This window comes from Triturus cristatus, chromosome 4_1 (genome assembly GCF_964204655.1).
Source record: "Triturus cristatus chromosome 4_1, aTriCri1.1, whole genome shotgun sequence".
Lineage (NCBI taxonomy): Eukaryota > Metazoa > Chordata > Amphibia > Caudata > Salamandridae > Triturus > Triturus cristatus.
This window is the reverse complement of record NC_140585.1, coordinates 819,795,146-819,813,216: the sequence shown is the minus strand read 5'-3', so window position 1 is coordinate 819,813,216 and position 18,071 is coordinate 819,795,146. Positions and strand designations below refer to the sequence as shown.

The following is an 18,071-nucleotide window of genomic DNA, read 5'->3' as shown; positions in this document are numbered from 1 at the left end:
ACCAATTGAAAAAAAAATATATCAAAATTTCTAGGCACGAGTTTTCCCCTTCGCTTCTGATAAGCAGGCATGTTTCAAACTACCTATTCTAAATACATTGCACTTGGTGTCGGACAAGCAGTGGTTGGTTAACGATGCTATGACCGACGTAAGCAGTCTCTAGTGACTACAATTCCAACAGAATATGACCGAATGTTATAGAGACACACACAGAATAGACTCCATCTAAGCCTTGATGGAATTTTAAATACGCGAATGACATTTACAATATTCTTTAATTTCACTTCATGCTAAATTTCTAACATTTCTCAAAATTACGTAGTACAGTGCACATGGTTAGTACCTTACTAGTGTGATGGGCTAAAGAAAATAGGTGGAGTATAGCAAGGAATATATATTCCACAGCTGTGCTGAGCTTTCCACATAATTATCAATTTGTTGCCTTACAATCTGCTAATTTAAATAAGTATTCTAGCTCTAAAAAAAAAAATTCAAAAATTGCTAAACATCTCTGCACATAAGTTGTGACATCGTAATAAGTAATGTAAATCTTTATTACAGCGCTTTTTCTTAAACAAGAGACATTTTCAGATGCCTTATAGCGTGAACTAAGCTAAACAGAAGGCAAATTAAAAAATAATAGGAATACAATTAAAAAATGTTTTTTTTTTTAAATCAACATCTACTGCAAGAAATGTTTACATGTAGACTGATATCCTAGGGAGCACAACATTAGATGTTTTACAGAACTATTTTACTTTGACAGGTAAAAAGGACACTTAGTATTAGGGCATCCCTGTGCTTTCACGCAAAAATAATATGAACAGAGTGAATAACGTTTTGAATAACGCTTTGAATATTACTGGTTTACTCTACAAAGTTTACTTTCTTGAATAACCAACATACGTTCTAGAAAATTGGGAGTCGATAGGTATTAAAATAACTGGATTAAAATCAACCATTAAGTAACCAATCAGATCTTAACAAGAACATGGTCATATAATTAATTATATTCCCTACGATGTTTGTTGAATTGTTTAGGAACCCATACAAGATATTTCAATCAGATTAACTAAATATACAGCATGAGTAGTGGTTAGTCTTACACCACTTTAAGGTGATATTTGACTTGATGCCACCTACAAGTCAGTAGCCGTAGATATTAGTTACCCTTTCCGATTACGTTTATGACTTTGAAGCATGAAGTGCATGGGCCCACACGTCACACAACCACAAAACACTGCAACAGTTCTATACTGGTTACACATAATGAACATCCTTTTTTCAGCTGTGCACTTATATGTTCAAATGTTGATAAAGTACCTTCCTGTGCCACTGTTTCCCTGCGACATGTGTTGCACAGCCGGTATTTTGGCAATGTAATGAGTGACTATACTGGAATAGCATAAATGGCACCAGTAGTAGTATACATCAACTATTTGGCATAGTCACAAAAACAAAGCTGCAACCTGCCCTGTAATAGTTAACTATGAAGGCCTAACATGTGGAATGACAGCATAAAACGCGATTACAGCAGAAGACAGAATGAACAGCGATATGTAGCCAAAATATTTTCTTTTGTCGTCCCGAGGAGATCATTCACCTCTGGTAAATGACGTCTCAGTCCTGTGACTGGACCAGGATCGGATATAATCTAGCCAGTGGTTTTCTTCCAGGCAACAATGAAGAAGTTGCACCAAAATAGCCAACCTAGAAATCTAGCTACATATTTTCTGTAACGAGGCATCAAGATTAGTTTGATCTATACAAAGCTCCCAGGGGGAGTGATGGCTCCCTCAACCTAGCAAGACATACATCTATTTTAGAATATAGCGATGGTACTCTAGCGCTTAAGAAAACAGTGGTATTAGATTTCTTCTTATTACATGTTACAGGCACTATGATAAAAAAAATATATGACTGCAGGGAACTTAACTGGGTGCCTTTAAAGAGAAGCAATTGGAACTTGAACTTATTCACTGGCAATCAACAAGAAAAACTCACATGGGTTGGATAGTATTTTGCCATGTGCTTCCACAATTATATTTTCACTATTGGCCAGAGCGCCATAAGGCTACTGCAGTTTACAGTTGAAGTAAATATTTTTATTTAGATCCTAAGACTTCAACTAAAACTAGAACATAAGCAGATCAGGTAAATCTCATACTCAAACTTTAAGTTCTGAATCACAAGAAATAGAAATTTAAAAAACTTTTGCAAGCAGAAGACTGAAAATGCAGTGTAAAATTCCTCAGGCAGGAAAAAGATACGAGACACTCTCTTTTGAGAGCTCTGCCGACGAGCTGCCAAAGACACTTCCACATCACGAACTACAGGAGACGACATTGCACGCAAATCCCTCCTGTGTAAAATACAAAAAGAGAGAGAACAAGAATAAAATACTGCTTTATCATTCATGCCAATACAACTGAAACAACACCAAGATGAAGGCACTTTTTTGCCATACTTTGTCGTTGAAAGGCGATAGTTATATTACTACTGGGTCTAATCGAAGACAAACTTCTGAATTTTACAAGTTCATAAAGTGGAGGAGGAAAGGTGAAATCCATAACATCTGACTATCCTTTTAATATGGTATGTTCATTGCATCACTCATACAGTACTTCAAGCTCCTGAGGTGGTTGCAAAGAGCTATGGTTTGCATAGAGTTCCTCTATACCCTCTGGGAGTGTATTTGTGTGCAGCGTGTTTGTTGCTAGACCTATATGGGAGATGTCGGTGAAGTGTGAGAGGTTTGAATACGTGCTCTGGTCTAAACATGGTGTGTATGGAGGCGGTGCAGTGCATAAGCATAAAGTGTTGGTTAAAAGTATTAGGATTTAATTTGCAAATGTATACCTTATTTGGTTGCTTTATTTAATTATATGTTTCTATACCATACCATGGACATACCTCAGAGCGCATAGCATAAAAAGAGTAATACAGCAATGGTTACAAATTACAATGGCCCAGAAGCCTTAAAAGGTACCTGTACATGGCATTTTTGCAAAGCAGAGTCAGACTAAAAGTGAAGATGGGGGCAATAACAAAATTGCATGAACAAGTTTGTAAATCCAGATGTCCAAGGGCCAATCTGGTAGATGGGTTTACAGTGGAGTAATGGGATTTGTGTCTAGAGTATGTTTGGAGTTCATTACGATTTGGTGAAACGTGTCAATAGAATTTGGTTTATCCGGGGTGGTTGAAAGATGTGAAGGGTTAGCTTGCTCTGATACTTCATGAGATATTATTCCACATTTTCAGAGCAAAACCTATAGAAGGGGGCCGGGCGAATCAACTAGAGACAGAGCATGGTGCCAAACTTATCGGACAAGTCTCCCAATCACTCATCTGCCCTGTAACTTACAGCCTAATTTCCAAACCTATGGTCCTGCTGGTGATGCTAAAAGTCTCTAATGCATGGGGAAGGAAGTGGCAATTCTCCCGTCCCAATTAGTTTGACTTGAGATATTTGATTGCAGGTGGAGAAGGATTCTTCAGGTTGTAGACATGGTCTCGTTAGTACAGTTGGCACTAACGACACCCAGATTTCGTGGAGAGAGACAGATACAAAGTTTGCCGTGATCACAATCTTATAGCAGACAGATGGGAGAGAATTGAGGTTGTCATAAAGGAGGCCCCTCTGGAGTGGCAAGAGAGCTCTTTGGGGGCTGTGAAAAACCTGCGCACAGAGAAGACAAGAAACTAGTAGGCATCTCAGAAAAAGGACTCTTTTACAGAATGCTGGCTAGAGACCATGGCTTCCAATTCTGGACTGTCTACGCTCAAACAAGCAGAGGATTTACATGTTTGGTTTCTATGCAGTTCTATGTGATTAGCGGGGCTAAACTGAATAAGCTGGAACAGGCCCTGAGGAGGCCTGTAAAGACAAGAGGTGGGATCTCAGATGGGCTCTTTCCTCCCCTGGTAATCCTTTGGGTGGGAGGTCACAAGAAAGGAGATCGCTACCCTTCCAAGGGCAGTACACCTGAGTATTAATTTATGGTTTGCAGTTTTGGTTACTGAAGGCTGGGGAGGGGAAAGGTTGAGAGCAGGGGGTGGAGGGGGGGGGGGGACGTGACGCCCTTGAATGCTGCAGTGGCACTGTTTGCAATGATTTAGTTGTTCCCTCACTTTATATCAGCCCGCACAGGTGGCATGTCTCACTACTAATAGACAACGGTTAAAGTACGGTCTTTGAACGCTATACTTTTATATATCCCTGCAAAGAATGCGTCAATATGGAAGTGTTTGAAGGAGCCCAACCAACATGTGCTCTGCTTTCAAGAGGCACACTTAACAATAGTTAACCAAACTAAAAAAGTAACAATAACATGAGACAGCATATTAGCATTCCTCAACCCCCACTAAACACAATGGGTATCCATTTGCCTACATAGCAGTTTCCATTTCTGGGAACGGAAGGAGAAGCATGACGCAGAAGATTGATACCTCATGCTCAAGGAAACCCTTTGATACCTTCCCTTGACAACTGCTACTGTCTATTCCCCTAATGTAGGCCAAAATAACCTTTTTTATTCACTTCCTTTCCAAGCATGTTTAATCAGCACTAGGAGATATGTTCCTGTCAGGCAACTTTTACACTGTTGCAAACACAAACCGATTAGGACAGGATCCTACATTAGGTCAGCAGCATTCACTAAAAAACTGAAATCTGTTTTAAAGCACAAGGGATTTCGAGACATCCAGACAGAACTATGCCCCGACAATAGAACGTACACATATTTTTCACATGTACACAGAACTTCTCCATGGATCAGCTATCTACTGGTCGGCAATAAATGGACTCCTTCAATTGACTCTGCAAAAATTGGCACAATCATGGTGTCACATCACGCTTCTGTGTCTGTACCTGGTGCTATAGACCATTATGGCAGCCCCCTCCTGCTAAAATTTAAGATCCTTGTAAAAAAAAAAAAAAAACACAACAACTTGCATTTAAGGACTCTTTTGATCTAAATGAGGCAGACGAAGTATCACCTCTGACTTTCTGGAACACTTAAGGCAGTCCAGAGAAGCAAGTTAATAGCATCTATGTCCGAACTGCATAGGCTTAGGTCGCTCAAGTTTCAGAAGCTAGAGAAGCTCCTAAAAAAGACCAGTTGCAAACACTGAAACATGCCCTCACATAGACTCAAGACACATAATGGGACTCGGAGCTCAAATCAAACCCATCTTCACCAATAGCGAGATTACTATTCGTCGCCTTAATATATTACTAAGCTAACAACAAAGTAGGGAATAAACCAGCTTGCTACTTGAAACAGAGGATTCAACAATCATATCAGAGGGATACACTCAGAGTCTAGGAATTTGCTGATGGTGGGATCTGAAAAACGTGATGAATTACGACACTTTATTAGTAGTTGTATACTAATAGCACATTTAATAAAGAAGAACAAAATATTATATTACGCTGCAAGACTTCCCAAAAACTTACAAGAGACAAACAGCCCTACTGAATGGTCCAGTCACCAAGGAAAAAGTCAAGCGAGCATTAGCCTCTGCCAAAATTGCTCAAGACACCTGGCCTAAAGGGGCACTCTGTAGCCTCCTATCAACAGTTTTCCTCCAGATGAATAACCAAACTGGTAAAGCCTTATAATCATATCGCTGAATTAGGTGCGGTGCCTCTGTTAATGGGTGGGGCGCTCATCTCAGTTTTTTCAAGCCTGAGATGGACCCCCAAGCCGGGTGACTCTTATAGGCCAGCAGCACTTACCACCGATTTGAAAATTATAGCCACCAGACTAGAGCACCTTTTGGGACGGGAATATGCCCTGCCAAAGAGCGATAATCCCTTCCCAGAGTGCCTGTGTGGAAAAACAGTGCCAGATTTATTTTTGCCCTTGGTGTCATGCTACTCTAGCAAGTGCACAGAAGCCTAGGTATTTCCCTGGTAATGAGAAGTTCAGAACCTGTTCTGTGACCTGGAGAGGTACACCAAACATGCCCTCAGAGTGGACACTGGACAAACTGCCCATTAAACAGAGTTCATCTGATTAAGGTAGTGTGCCATGACGTGTTAATCTATGGTGTGACTAAACATTTTCTCTGTAATTAGGGAGAGGCAAGCCTACAGCTTCCTATTGTATAAAATGGTGCTGTTATGGGAAACTCACAACCTTGTGCAGGCATCCTATGAGTATGTCATGTCAGTGCACTTGCAGTAAAAAGTGTATACCCAAGGTGCATTTTCTCCTCCGAGACCGATGTGCTGTTGCCGTATGATGACCTTGTTGTAGGACTATGTGACAACCCCGAGTTTGCACAACACAGAGAGCCCAGCACAGATTTGCACCATGACCTACTATAGAGGGCCATAAGTCATAACATTTTCCACCTTCTAGATTAGGAAAGGTGCTGGTCTGTAAGACATACCGCTCCCAGACTTCAAGAACAAGCAAAACCTGAATGACTAAGAAAAAACTGAAAAGAAGGCCACCCCTTCACATCACATCACTGAGTCTGCATCATCACGATAAAAGAACAGTCTGAGTGCGTGCAATCTGAGCACCAGACGTTCATTGTTTTCGATATCCACAGGAGACCCTGGCCCCTGAAGACTCCACTTCACACAAGAAAGTGTCTGAACAGATAAATAACTTACAGCCTCGTATTTCACTCCAGCTATGAAACTGCTTTCTTTTACAAGTGAGCACTTTACAATTAATGCTTCAATATTCTTGAAACATCACTAAATAAAAGAGAGGGTGCAATTTCCCTGCTGTGTACAGTCATTTGCTCTCTGAACTTTTCTTCTGGTCCAAGCAGCAACACGTTTTACAGTACATCCTCTTCTCTGTCCTAGAGGATACAACCTGCATTAAGACATAAAAACTGGGGGGACTGGGGCTTGAGAAAGGTCCAGCATATGTACCCCTATGTTAAACTAGCAAAACAGAGTATGCGGTTCCTAAATGGAAGTCTAGGTCTGTCAAGAAGGGGGTTCTCATTTTAGGAGCAAGGGCCCTCACACACCCCACAGGGAGTCATGCTTCATCATCCGGCAACTCCTCGTTGTTCAAGTGCTGTATTGCCCAACGGGCCTTGCAGGGGGGCTCTTTGCCAGAGATCTTTTCTTTTTGCCGATGTGAATGGTGGGGTGTGATGTGGCGGTTAATTCCAAGTAGAAGTGGAGGGAGGGTGTCTAAATAAAAATAACTAAAAGAATCCAAATACACTTTATTCACTAGGTTCCGTTGTTATGATTAAAAAGTAGAAAGTCGTGGCGAGAGCTGGTTGTGATGATAATTTACTATATAGTATACCTTCTGCCTGTGTGACTGGGGCCGCAAGACCACTCAGTTAGGTACCCCAGAAGGTATACTATATGTGTTCATATATTATTTTAGGGTATAGTATCATCAACTTGCACGCATCTACCTTCCCTACATGAGTAGATAGGTCCTGATGAAATTCCATGATCTTTCGGACAATATCAGGAACGAAACAATTGTTGACACTCACACTTTTCACACACATTAACTAAGCGCTTGAGAAGTTCATCACAACCTGCTCTCACCTTGATTTTATATTTTTTTATCATAATTAAGGAACTTAGTGAATAAAGACTCCTTTAGTTACTTTTAGTTCCTTTAGTTATTTTTATTGACACACCCTCCCTCTATTTGTACTATTAGCCACCACACGCTCCACCATTCATATCAGCAAAAAGAAAAGCCTGCAAAAAGCCCTCCTGCGGGGCCCGCTGGGCACTGAAGCGCCAGCCCAACAAGGAGCTCCCCGATGATGAAGCATGACACCCCCCTGGGGTGTGTGAGGGCCCTTGCTCCTAAAAGGAGTACCCCCATCTTCTCCCCTTTAGAAACAGCATACTCTTTGTTTTGCTACCAACCTGCATTGCCAGGTTGTGGTGGAAGCCCCTTAGAGCGAGGTCTTGCTTTTGCCTCTCAGATAATACAGCTCACACACGGTGGCTCAACACTCGTTGAAGCAGGAAACATAACACAATATAAACAACACCTTTAGAAAAGGGTTTTAGTTTACAAAATGCAAGGACTCTCTTCTTTAGAATAAGGCTTGGGGTTTTATTTTACAGAATGCTTTCTAAAAAAAAAAAAAGCTTTCCCAGATGCCAAATGCAGAAAATTAGAATACACAAAGAGATATATATATATATATATATGTTGATATGCAAGCAATAATAATGCATGAACAATACTGATGAATAAACAAGAAGCAAATAATATGAAATAAGACTCAAGCAAATATACTGGACGTCCTACAAGAGATCAGAAAGATATATATACACACATCAAATGCTTACTTTGGATGTGCACCTCAACTCACTCACACATCACAAAGAAAACACCTCAAATGATCAAAGCCACTGACCAAACATCACAATGGCAATAACCAAAACTCAACACTTCAAATGACCACAGCCACTGGAACCATGCATCACAATAGCACTAGTCAAAACTCAATACTTCACCTGGTGCAAACACTGCATCTCAGCCCACTCCTGACTGGGGAAGTTAAACAGCCATGGTTGAGAGCCTCAGCAACCAAAGTTCCACGCTCCGAAGTAGATGCACCCGTCCCCGTTCGGATTCCAAACTCCCGGTTTCTACGTCAACAACCCTCAGCTTTATAATCTCAAAACACACTAGAAGGTTTGGGAGAAACCTCCCCCCGCGTTAGAGGAATCTTACCAGAATTGGCCAGCTTCCAAGCAAGCATTCCCATGGCAGGAAGGAGTTCCCATATCTCCTTCTCCTAATCTCGCATGTTCCAGCCTTTATCTTGACGAAGTATCGGTGCAAGCAGAGAGTCGGCTGGGAGTCTGGGTTAGCAAAATCTCTCAGGTATGGCTGACAAGTGTCACACCATGCGAAAAACAAATGAGAGAGCTAGGACCGTGAAGGGGCCGTCTTTGTCCCTGGTCAGTATTGAAAAACAACTTGGACAGACCAGACTAGCAAGTTGTCCAGCACTGTAATGCCCGGCACCACAAGGGTTTTTTAAAAGAACCCTCACACACCAACCTAGTTGGTGTCATGTTTCATCATCTGGTTCCCACCTGAGTAGCCGAATGCTACTCAGCTGTGCGGCGACACCTGATTACAGTGGAGCTGGGTTCTTTTGAGTGAGTTTGATGAAGGGGATGGATTAAAAATACCTCTGGTACTCTAACTGATAGTTACTTTATTCCCAGGGGTCCAGGGTATATTTAAAAACAATACGTGGATAACGTTATAAAGACTGTTAATTGTGTCTTAGTTATCTGCTGGTGAACATGTTTCAGCCCTTGGACAAAAATTATGGGGCTTTCTTCAGGACCTCTCTCACACAGAATTAAATAGTGAAAGTGAAAAGTGAGAGGTAAAAAAAAGTTAGCCCACGTGTATGCACATTTTTTAGGACGCGCTAAGGTGTGCTAATTATGCTTAGTGGACTGACCGTAATTGTGGTCCACTACTGTGTATCTACGTTATTTACGAAAAACACTTCAGATCTGGTCCCGGGAGGGGTGGCCCCCTATAGTCAAACTTTTTATCAAGGTCCTCGCCCGCATTGCTACCAACTCCGGTCTCAGGTGTCGCAGCACAGCTGAGTAGCATTCGGCTACTCAGCTGGGAACCCGATGATGAAGCATGACACCAACTAGGTTGGTGTGTGAGGGTTCTTTTAACAAACCCTTGTGGTGCCAGGCACTACAGTGCTAGACAACCTGCTAGTCTGGTCCGTCTAAGTGTCACACCATCCCATGTGACACTAAATGAAATGTAATGTACCCCATCACACACTTGTAGAAGAGTGAGTTTTGGAAGATTTTTGTAAAAACACAATATCAGGTGACAAAATATTTATGGATGCTAATGATTTTTATAAGGATTATAGTTGTATCCGATGAATTAATGTTGCACTTGAAACTATTTTATTTTTAGGTGTTTATTAATGTTGTTCAGTTATATCACATTTCGTAGAGAAACCACTTTCTTAAAATGGATGCTGTATGTTGTTCTGATCTTCTTGCTCCCACCCAATCAATGTTCCACTGCGATAGGACACTGTGACGCAATTGGCTATATTCCTTAGAGAGCATGTATTGTGAATGAAACTTTCAATGTGTTCCTAATGCAACTTTCTGATGGACTATTCTGGGATGTTCCGACGTAGGAGTCTTTGTTTGAACATGTTTCATATTGTGTGCATCTTCGGACTATGCTGTTGCTATGGACACTGATAGATTTCTTCTACCTTAGAAATGGGTGTTATAGACATTTGTGTGACGGTCCTCATTCTGATTTGTCCAATGTGATATTGCTAGTCATGCCATGCTGAATTTGCAGTTTTGCTCATTACTTATGCGTAAAATGTGTAAAAAAAACCACTTGTTTTTGGGGTGAGCCAGAGACTTTCTCTTTTCTAATAGAGCTGCTGTTGGCTTCCTTTGCGATTCTGACAGTTAAATTAAGAACCTTTCCTTTTTCCTCCAAGGGACGCTGACCATCCCACTTATGAGTTTTGCTGCTTAATGGGACTTTAAAAATCCAGATTCAGTACTCTGCACCTGATCCATCATGGCATATATTTTGCATTTCTCTGTAATGCCTCTATTGAGATTTGTAATAAAATCCTTTAACTTTTTTTGATCTAGAACTCAGTACTGGAGTGGTCCCAGTCACTATTTTAATCACTTGAGATGATGAGCCTGATGTTAATGAGAGTAGTTACTTATCACAAGATCATGGGTGCCAGAGCTGAGCTGCCAAAGGTAAATATACGAATGACCAAAATATGGGGGTGCAGTACATTATTAGGGTTTGGCTCCCTAGTATCACAAATATATTGCATAAAATTATAGCAGACTCTGCATTGCTAGGACTTGTTAATACATCTGCCACACAGCATTTTCGTTCTGCTGAAAAATGTTAATAAGACGTCCTTTCTGACATTGTGCTCTTCTCTTTCAAACATGTATTTCATGAGCAGGCTCATCAGTAAGAGGTAGAAGAACATCAAAAGGCAGACTACGAATAAAGTGATCACAACACAAAGCATGCAATATTCACAGGGGTTTCAAAATAATATAATGTACTGCTTTCAAACACGTGTATAGGTTTTCAATGGCATTAAGCAATAAAGTTATAAATGTTGAATGGAAAGCATGAAGAACAATGAAAATTATTGCTAAGCAGCAAGGAAATGTTTCTTATTACACTAAGAGTGGAGTGTATTTTTTCTCAAAACATTTAAAATAGGACTACGAAAGAAGAAATTACTTATTAACCAACATCTTTGAATGTAACTAAAATGTTATCAGATTGATGAATAAACAGATTAGCTGTGGTAATTGGAAGTTCACCCATAATATAATAAATTGACAAGCATGATTTTCAGTGGAGTTCCAGGAATACAAGAAAAAATATACAAAACTGAGCTTAGATACAGGTGAGAACCCAAGTGTAAGCTACTACATCTATTTTTTAGTTTGCAATTTGTTATGTGTGTTACTTGACCTCTGAGCACAAATATATTTGTAAATGTACATTTATAATTGAAAAGTTTGACAGCGCAAGGAAAAACAGAACTTGATGAGCTACTCAGAAATGTAGTAAATGCAGGATCTTTGTATTGTATATGTTGTGAAAAATATAAAGATGTGTTTTTTGCTCGAAATATATTTTTCCTGTTCCAAAGAAATACACGTCTAAGCCACAAATAAAATAAAAATATTAGCGAGGGGTCCGTCACAAGACAACGTCAGTAGTTTTAATTGAACAGGTATGTCTGTACCATGTCAAGTGCAACTGTTTCGCAGTGCTTCAGGCAGGCAGGCAACTAGAGCCAAATTTCGGGGGGGGCTGAAAAGATTTCGGGGGGGAGCTAAATCTTCCAGCCATAGGCAAAATGGCTGTGGGAAGGGGTGAAAACACAACAAAAGCCTCATTATCGAGTAAATGGTCTTTTAAAGACCCGTGAAGTACTCTGGTGCGGCTGCAATTAGACGAACGCCAGCCCGCGAGGCTGTCTCAGCCGGCCTGTCACACACGACGGGGGGGGCTGAAGCCCGGTGAGCCCAATGGGTGTTGCGCGCCTGGCTTCAGGCCACAGTGCATTAAACGCTCACTAGTGGAATAAAATATGATAGGCAAGTACCAAGTTCGAAACCTAAGCCATCCTTTAGAAGTCGGTAAACTTAGTACGATTCAAATGGGCAATAACACCGGATATTGATAATGTTTAGAAATGGCTGAAGTGTGGTATGAAAAGCTTTAAGTCGATGTTGCCATTGCAATAGGGTACGTATACGTGTTTTCTTAATAAACATAAACCAGCTTTAGAACAGTATTATACCACTGTCTGCAGATAACAGTGTTCACGTGACGTACAAAGCTTCACACAGGAACCCAGCAAACACAAATATGATGCATCTAGAAAAATCTAGACAATATGGGGCAAGTGGACCAGCAGTCCAAATATAGTAGTGAAGGCGAGAGTCGAAAACATTGGACTTCCCGCTGCTACGGCAGGCAGCACGGCACACAAGCGGCTTTTCAGATCAATCCAGCGAGGAAGAGGTGAATGCATAAACGTCAAGGGCCGATGTGGGGGAAACACACATGTTGTTACGGAAGTAAAAATGATACAGACCTGTTCTAATTTGAGTGAGCCCGCCTTGGGGAAATCTACCCGCCAGCAGCTATCCAGTTCACATGGGGCACCAGGATCTTCCGGCTACTGACATCAACGAAGCCTCTCTATGGCCTCATAGCCAATAAAAAAGTAGGTAACATTTTTTAGCCTACCTTGACCTACGATACAAGCTCCAAGTCCCCGCAGCCTATGGATAACTCACAATAGCTCATGGCAGCCAATCCTATAACGTGAATTCATGTGATCAATCCAAACGCTCCATAGTTTCTCCTACCCACGAATATATTATAGCCTTCACGCGATTGGTTGTAAAAACTGAGCGTCCAAGTTCTCCACTCCACCGTTAGTCATTTAGGGAGAAGATTTGTAGGTGAAAGACTTGTATTGAAAGCGTCAAAACGCGCAACAAATGTATATGTCAAATAGAAATGTAGTTGTGAACAATTCAGCAGCTTTGGTTAAACAACGATTGCCGAACTAAATGCAGAGCGTTCGTCAGAGCAGTTATAAATACCGCTGTTTCCTTCCTTGATTTGGTTTGAAGCATAAACAGAATCGGACGTAAAACAACAATCTCGCTTACAATTAGAAACACCATATTTATCTACCACCTGCAGTGTTCCCTATGAAGCTTTTAAATGTTTATTCAAGCTGCGCAAGAGCCCTTTGGGAATGTGGAATCGCTTCCAAAAGGGGAGTATCAATACAGTGGGGTAGTAAGTGTTAAGATGGTAGGGCATAGCTGCCAAGTTTTGAAGCTGCTTATAAGTGACAATGCCAAGGTAAAGGACGCTTATGAGTGACATTAACATTCCTTAAGTGTGACACTGGGAGCATGAAAAGGATATACAGGTCTCAAATCTCAGCTTTTTGTTCTACAAAGGACTTTAAACTCAAACAGTTGTGGTATTCATGAAACGCTTAGCTAAGGTATAGATTTGACATTGCTCATGGAGAAGAGCACAACTCCAGTCAGCACGGTCAGGCCATACAGCCTGTCACAGTTGAGTGCAGGTAATGGGTATACTAACTACTAGGCTAAATACTTGTAAAGTGAAAACATATGCTTCCTTTCTGAAAACGTACCATTTATCACAGTGTCTAAAACACTCCCATGTTGTTTTAAGTGCCTCAGGCAATGCAAGACAGGAGCTCACTGCTTCCGCCAGCTTCAAACCCTGCAATCACACAGTTGTATCTGATTTAGGGTATAATGCATCTTTCCTTCTTCTCTGCCCTTGCTGCTCAGCCAGTATGGATGTGCTGTGGAATGTTGGTGCGCATGGTGAGGTAATGGAATGTGAGGATGCTTGGATGTGGAGTGTCAGTTGGAGTATGGGCTGAGCAGCAGGGAGGCTGCTCCTGGTGGAGCTGAATACAGATCTATTAAATACAGATCTACTTCTAGACCATCTAAGAACTAAGATCAATAAACCTTCATCTTTATTCTACACCTCGGCTACTGGACTTATTACATTAAAACACACACCCTGCAGCCAACCAGCCCGTTCACGCCCAGTGCTGCTGCTGTTCAGTTTCCGTAAAGTTGGTGCTGGTGACGATATTTACTTTTTGGCTGCTGGTTTGAAAATTTTTACATAAAAAAAAACAATCTTGCGAGAGGACTCTTCCTTACAGCCAGTCCATGCTGGTGAGCGTTGAGCCATGAGTTACGACTGTTGCACGAGTGTGAGATCCTTTCAACTGGGGAAATAATTGTTTCTTGAAATAAAACTTGCCAATCCTGCTACACACTGCATGACTGTGCTGGGGTCTACAGCAAACATGTCTTTTATATATTAAGTGTGGGTCAGTTCCTGCAGCATAAAGGGATGTGTGCGGACCAACTGTTAATAAAATGCATTCATGAACGTTTGACATTTGGAACATCCGAAATTCTTTCAGACAAGGGTGCTACCTATCGCCCATTAGTCCCTCTCCGCCAACAACACTTCATGCAAAGGGCCTGATTATGATGGCGGTCGGACGAGCGTCTGACAGCCATCCTGTCAGAAATGAGACCGGCTGACATGGAGTCGGAGGTCCCACAATGCAAATTATGATCCGACCGCGGTGGAGGCGGCTGAAAACATGCCTTGTATCATTGAGGTTTGTGCTGCGGCCTGATAAAAGGTCTGCAGCACAAGCTTCACTGCCAGGAGGCATGTTTGTAAACATCCCTGCACTATGTGGCAGGCACCATGCGGTGCCTGCCACATGGTGCAGGGATGTTTAGTGGGGCCCCATGGGTATCCCCCAGGGCCCATATCGGAGGGCTAGGTGGGGAAGGGGGGCCCACTACATGCCCCAAAGTCACTTTCCGCCTGCCTTTTCATGACAGGTTAAACGCTATGAAACGGCTGGCGGAAAGGGTCATTGTAATCCCTATGGCGGTGCCCAAGCAGGCACCGCCACTATTGTAGGGATTGCAGTCCCTTGGATATGTGGCAGACGGTCTCTCCGCCCGCCATTGTAATGCGGCGGACAGACCTTCAGGGGCTGATGGCAGTGGGACCGCCACCAATGGCCTGAAGGTGCCGGTCCCTCCGCCACCGTAATCAGGCCCATAGTTCTTACATCCAGGCAGTGCTGCCACAATGAGGCAGAGGGCGACGCATGGACTGAGAGGCACCACCAGCCCCACTCACTTTGCCTGTGGCGAGTGCGCCATAGCACAAAAAAAGTTTTGCCCAGCTGTTGCCAGGTCAATCGGCCAATAATCCAATCACTGACTTCTTGTTATTGTGGACACACTGATGATGCAGTGCGCGATACAACAAACCAACGCGCCCCCCCCCCCGAATAGATCATCACTCAGCTTGGGTAGGCACACCACTCATTGCTCTCTCAGGGAGATTCACTCTTTGGAGAATGTTGTCAGAGAGTGTGGTGCATGTCACGTGGTACCTGTGGCCACCGAGCTGAGTGAGGCTGGAGCCTGGTGCCAATTGTGTTCAGTACTCAGTATATGTGAGTGAAGAAACTAAGGGCGGCACTGTATATAGGCTGGTGCGTTGGCAACACTGTGTGTACAGCACTTTGCCAGCAGTGCACGGCTCATGCTAATAATACAGCTGCTCCTACTTCACGGCTTCTGCCTTGCAGCACAGGTGGTGTCAGAGACGCTATAATGTATGACTAAGTATTTCAGGGCCTGATTACGATGCCAGTCGGACAACATTCCGTAGTCCTGTCGGAGTCGGTCGGACCGTTGAAGGTCTCTTTGTAAGTGGTCGGCCTGAGTGCTGGATTATGATGTAATCATCGTGTACTCTGACCGACCGCTGAAAGACCGCTGACTCCAACAGCTTTTCTTCAACCGCTGAGATGGCGGTCGGAGACAAACCGCATCCATAAAGCAGTATAGTGATCTCTGACTACCGTCTGGATTACGATGTGGGTGTCCGACGACCTGACCATGGCGGTCCGACTGGCTGCCTCGAGTCGTCAGAAACTAAAGAAAAATTGTGAATACTCAGCCAATTCCCCTTCTCCCCGACGGACTCCAGCATGGATCCACTCCTCAGAAGCTGCACCCCGAAGGGGACGGTGCTGTGGATGGCAGAATCAAGGTAAGTCCTCATGTGACATGTATCCCCATTAACTGGACTGTGCACATATCGCCACACTCCAGCAATGGGGTACATGGTGCCCAAGGCATGACCCCACATGTGTCAAGCATGTGTGTACAACTGCACAAGTTTCCTGTGCGTTTGTACCCACTTGCAGCGACATGTCTCGGGAGCCGGGCACCGCCAATGATGAGACCTCTACGGTAGCAGCCAATGCATCGTAATACGGCAGACGGAGCTTTCCCGGGCCTTGACAGTCAGAATCGGACCATGGCTGCGGCGGTCAGACGGGCGATCAGACCGGCATAGTAATCAGGCCCTTAGTGCGGTGATGCGGACCACCACACTAAAATGTGAGAGAAATCGGGGGGAATAGTTGGTGTAAAGGCTAGGGCAGTCAACCTCGAATCTGGGGAACTGGGTTCGAGTCCCAGCAATGACGCTAAACATCCTGTAATTCTGGGCAAATCACTTAATCTCCCCATGCCTAACAAAAATGAATGTGTCCTCATGTAACACAACTGATGCTATGTAAAGCGCTCTGATACCTGATACCTTCGGGTCAAGTTTGTGCTATATAAAACTCAGTGTAAAAAATAAAATAAAAAAAAGTTAGTCTAACCCCTGATACATGGTACTTGCCAGGGTTGGTAGGGTTAAATAATAGTTTAGAATATTGCTATGTGATTTCTTGAAATTATGATACTTTTGCTCACGCGATGCTGACTTTGCAGTTTTCATCTTTTTCATGCTGAAATTTACTAAATACCCTACTGAATACGAGGGTAAGCCAGACTCTCTCTGGAGCCTTTATGGCAATTGATTCCCATGTGTCTTTACTGAATTAATGAGATTGCTGCTGCATTTGCCCTTTTCTATTTTCTCTTTTGCAGTTTACATTTTTGGAACCTGTCATGATTTTCTACATTTCTAATCTGAAACTCCTTTTTGGGTCAATCCCTTGGCTATATTTGAAGTGCTGTTTTGAATCTTGTTTCTAGAACAAGTCAACTTCGCAATTAGGTGCCACTATCATGCAGATTATCTAAGTAATAGCGTGCTCATAGGTGGTAGGTGGTATGGTTGAATCTGCTGCCCATTTCTATATTATTAGAGACATCAAGTGTATCTATCACATGTAGCCTTCCCCAGGAATCCTTTTACCTGTTTATTTTAGGCACACAGGAGTCCTTTGAGCCAAAAAGTACCACAGATTGATATACGTTGCTATAGCGATTTTGATGAAAATGCACAATTGTATTAACACAATGTGGTTAACATAACGAACTTGAGAGAGTCCACTGAGAAGTTGTTTATTTTTACCTTGGATAACACATGCCTCAATTTCAGAATGGTTGCTACTGCCTGTCGCCAACTTATTCTTGCATGCAGTCATCTTTCTGTCCTTTCCACACTGTGCATTCAGTTTATAATAGATATTTTGTGAACAATGTTTTGAAAGGCAATTTTGTTCTCTCATGTACCTGGTGTTTCATTTCCATGCTGTGTTAGTGTAGTTCATGCTTTCCCAAATCTCACCTATTGGGACCACAATGTGATTCTCATTAGAACTTAACCTGTATTGGAACTACATTTGTAATAAGTATAAGGTGTCACAGGACCACCCAGGATGGGAACTGTTAGACCCAGCGGTTTCGGGTTGGCTAAGACGCATCGAAGCCAGTCAGAATCCACCATTCCAAATAGGATGAGTACGAGACACTTGTCTGATACCTGTGCTCACCCTCTGGTAGATTGGCACTGAGCAGTCAGGCTTATCCTCAGGGCTCGAGCATTAAGTATTGGTACAACAACCCCTCCCTTGCAACACACTGCATACGCTACAGATAG

At 42.6% G+C, this 18,071-nt stretch overlaps 1 protein-coding gene across 2 annotated transcripts in view; it reads right to left on the bottom strand.

Moving 5' to 3' along the window:
* The window catches only part of NUP107 (nucleoporin 107), a 528,088-nt gene extending 515,258 nt beyond the window's left edge, over positions 1 to 12,830 (bottom strand). Inside the window, exons 1-2 of one of the 2 annotated variants that reach the window (XM_085653472.1) lie at positions 12,646 to 12,830; positions 2,271 to 2,362 (exon numbers count right to left, since the gene is read on the bottom strand). In XM_085653472.1, the coding sequence (XP_085509598.1) occupies positions 2,271 to 2,346 (76 nt within the window). In that variant the 5' untranslated portion in view covers positions 2,347 to 2,362; positions 12,646 to 12,830. The remainder of the gene's footprint in view (positions 1 to 2,270; positions 2,363 to 12,645) is intronic. The other variant, XM_085653473.1, reaches the window with a different exon arrangement.
* Between the last annotated feature and the right edge of the window lie 5,241 nt (positions 12,831 to 18,071).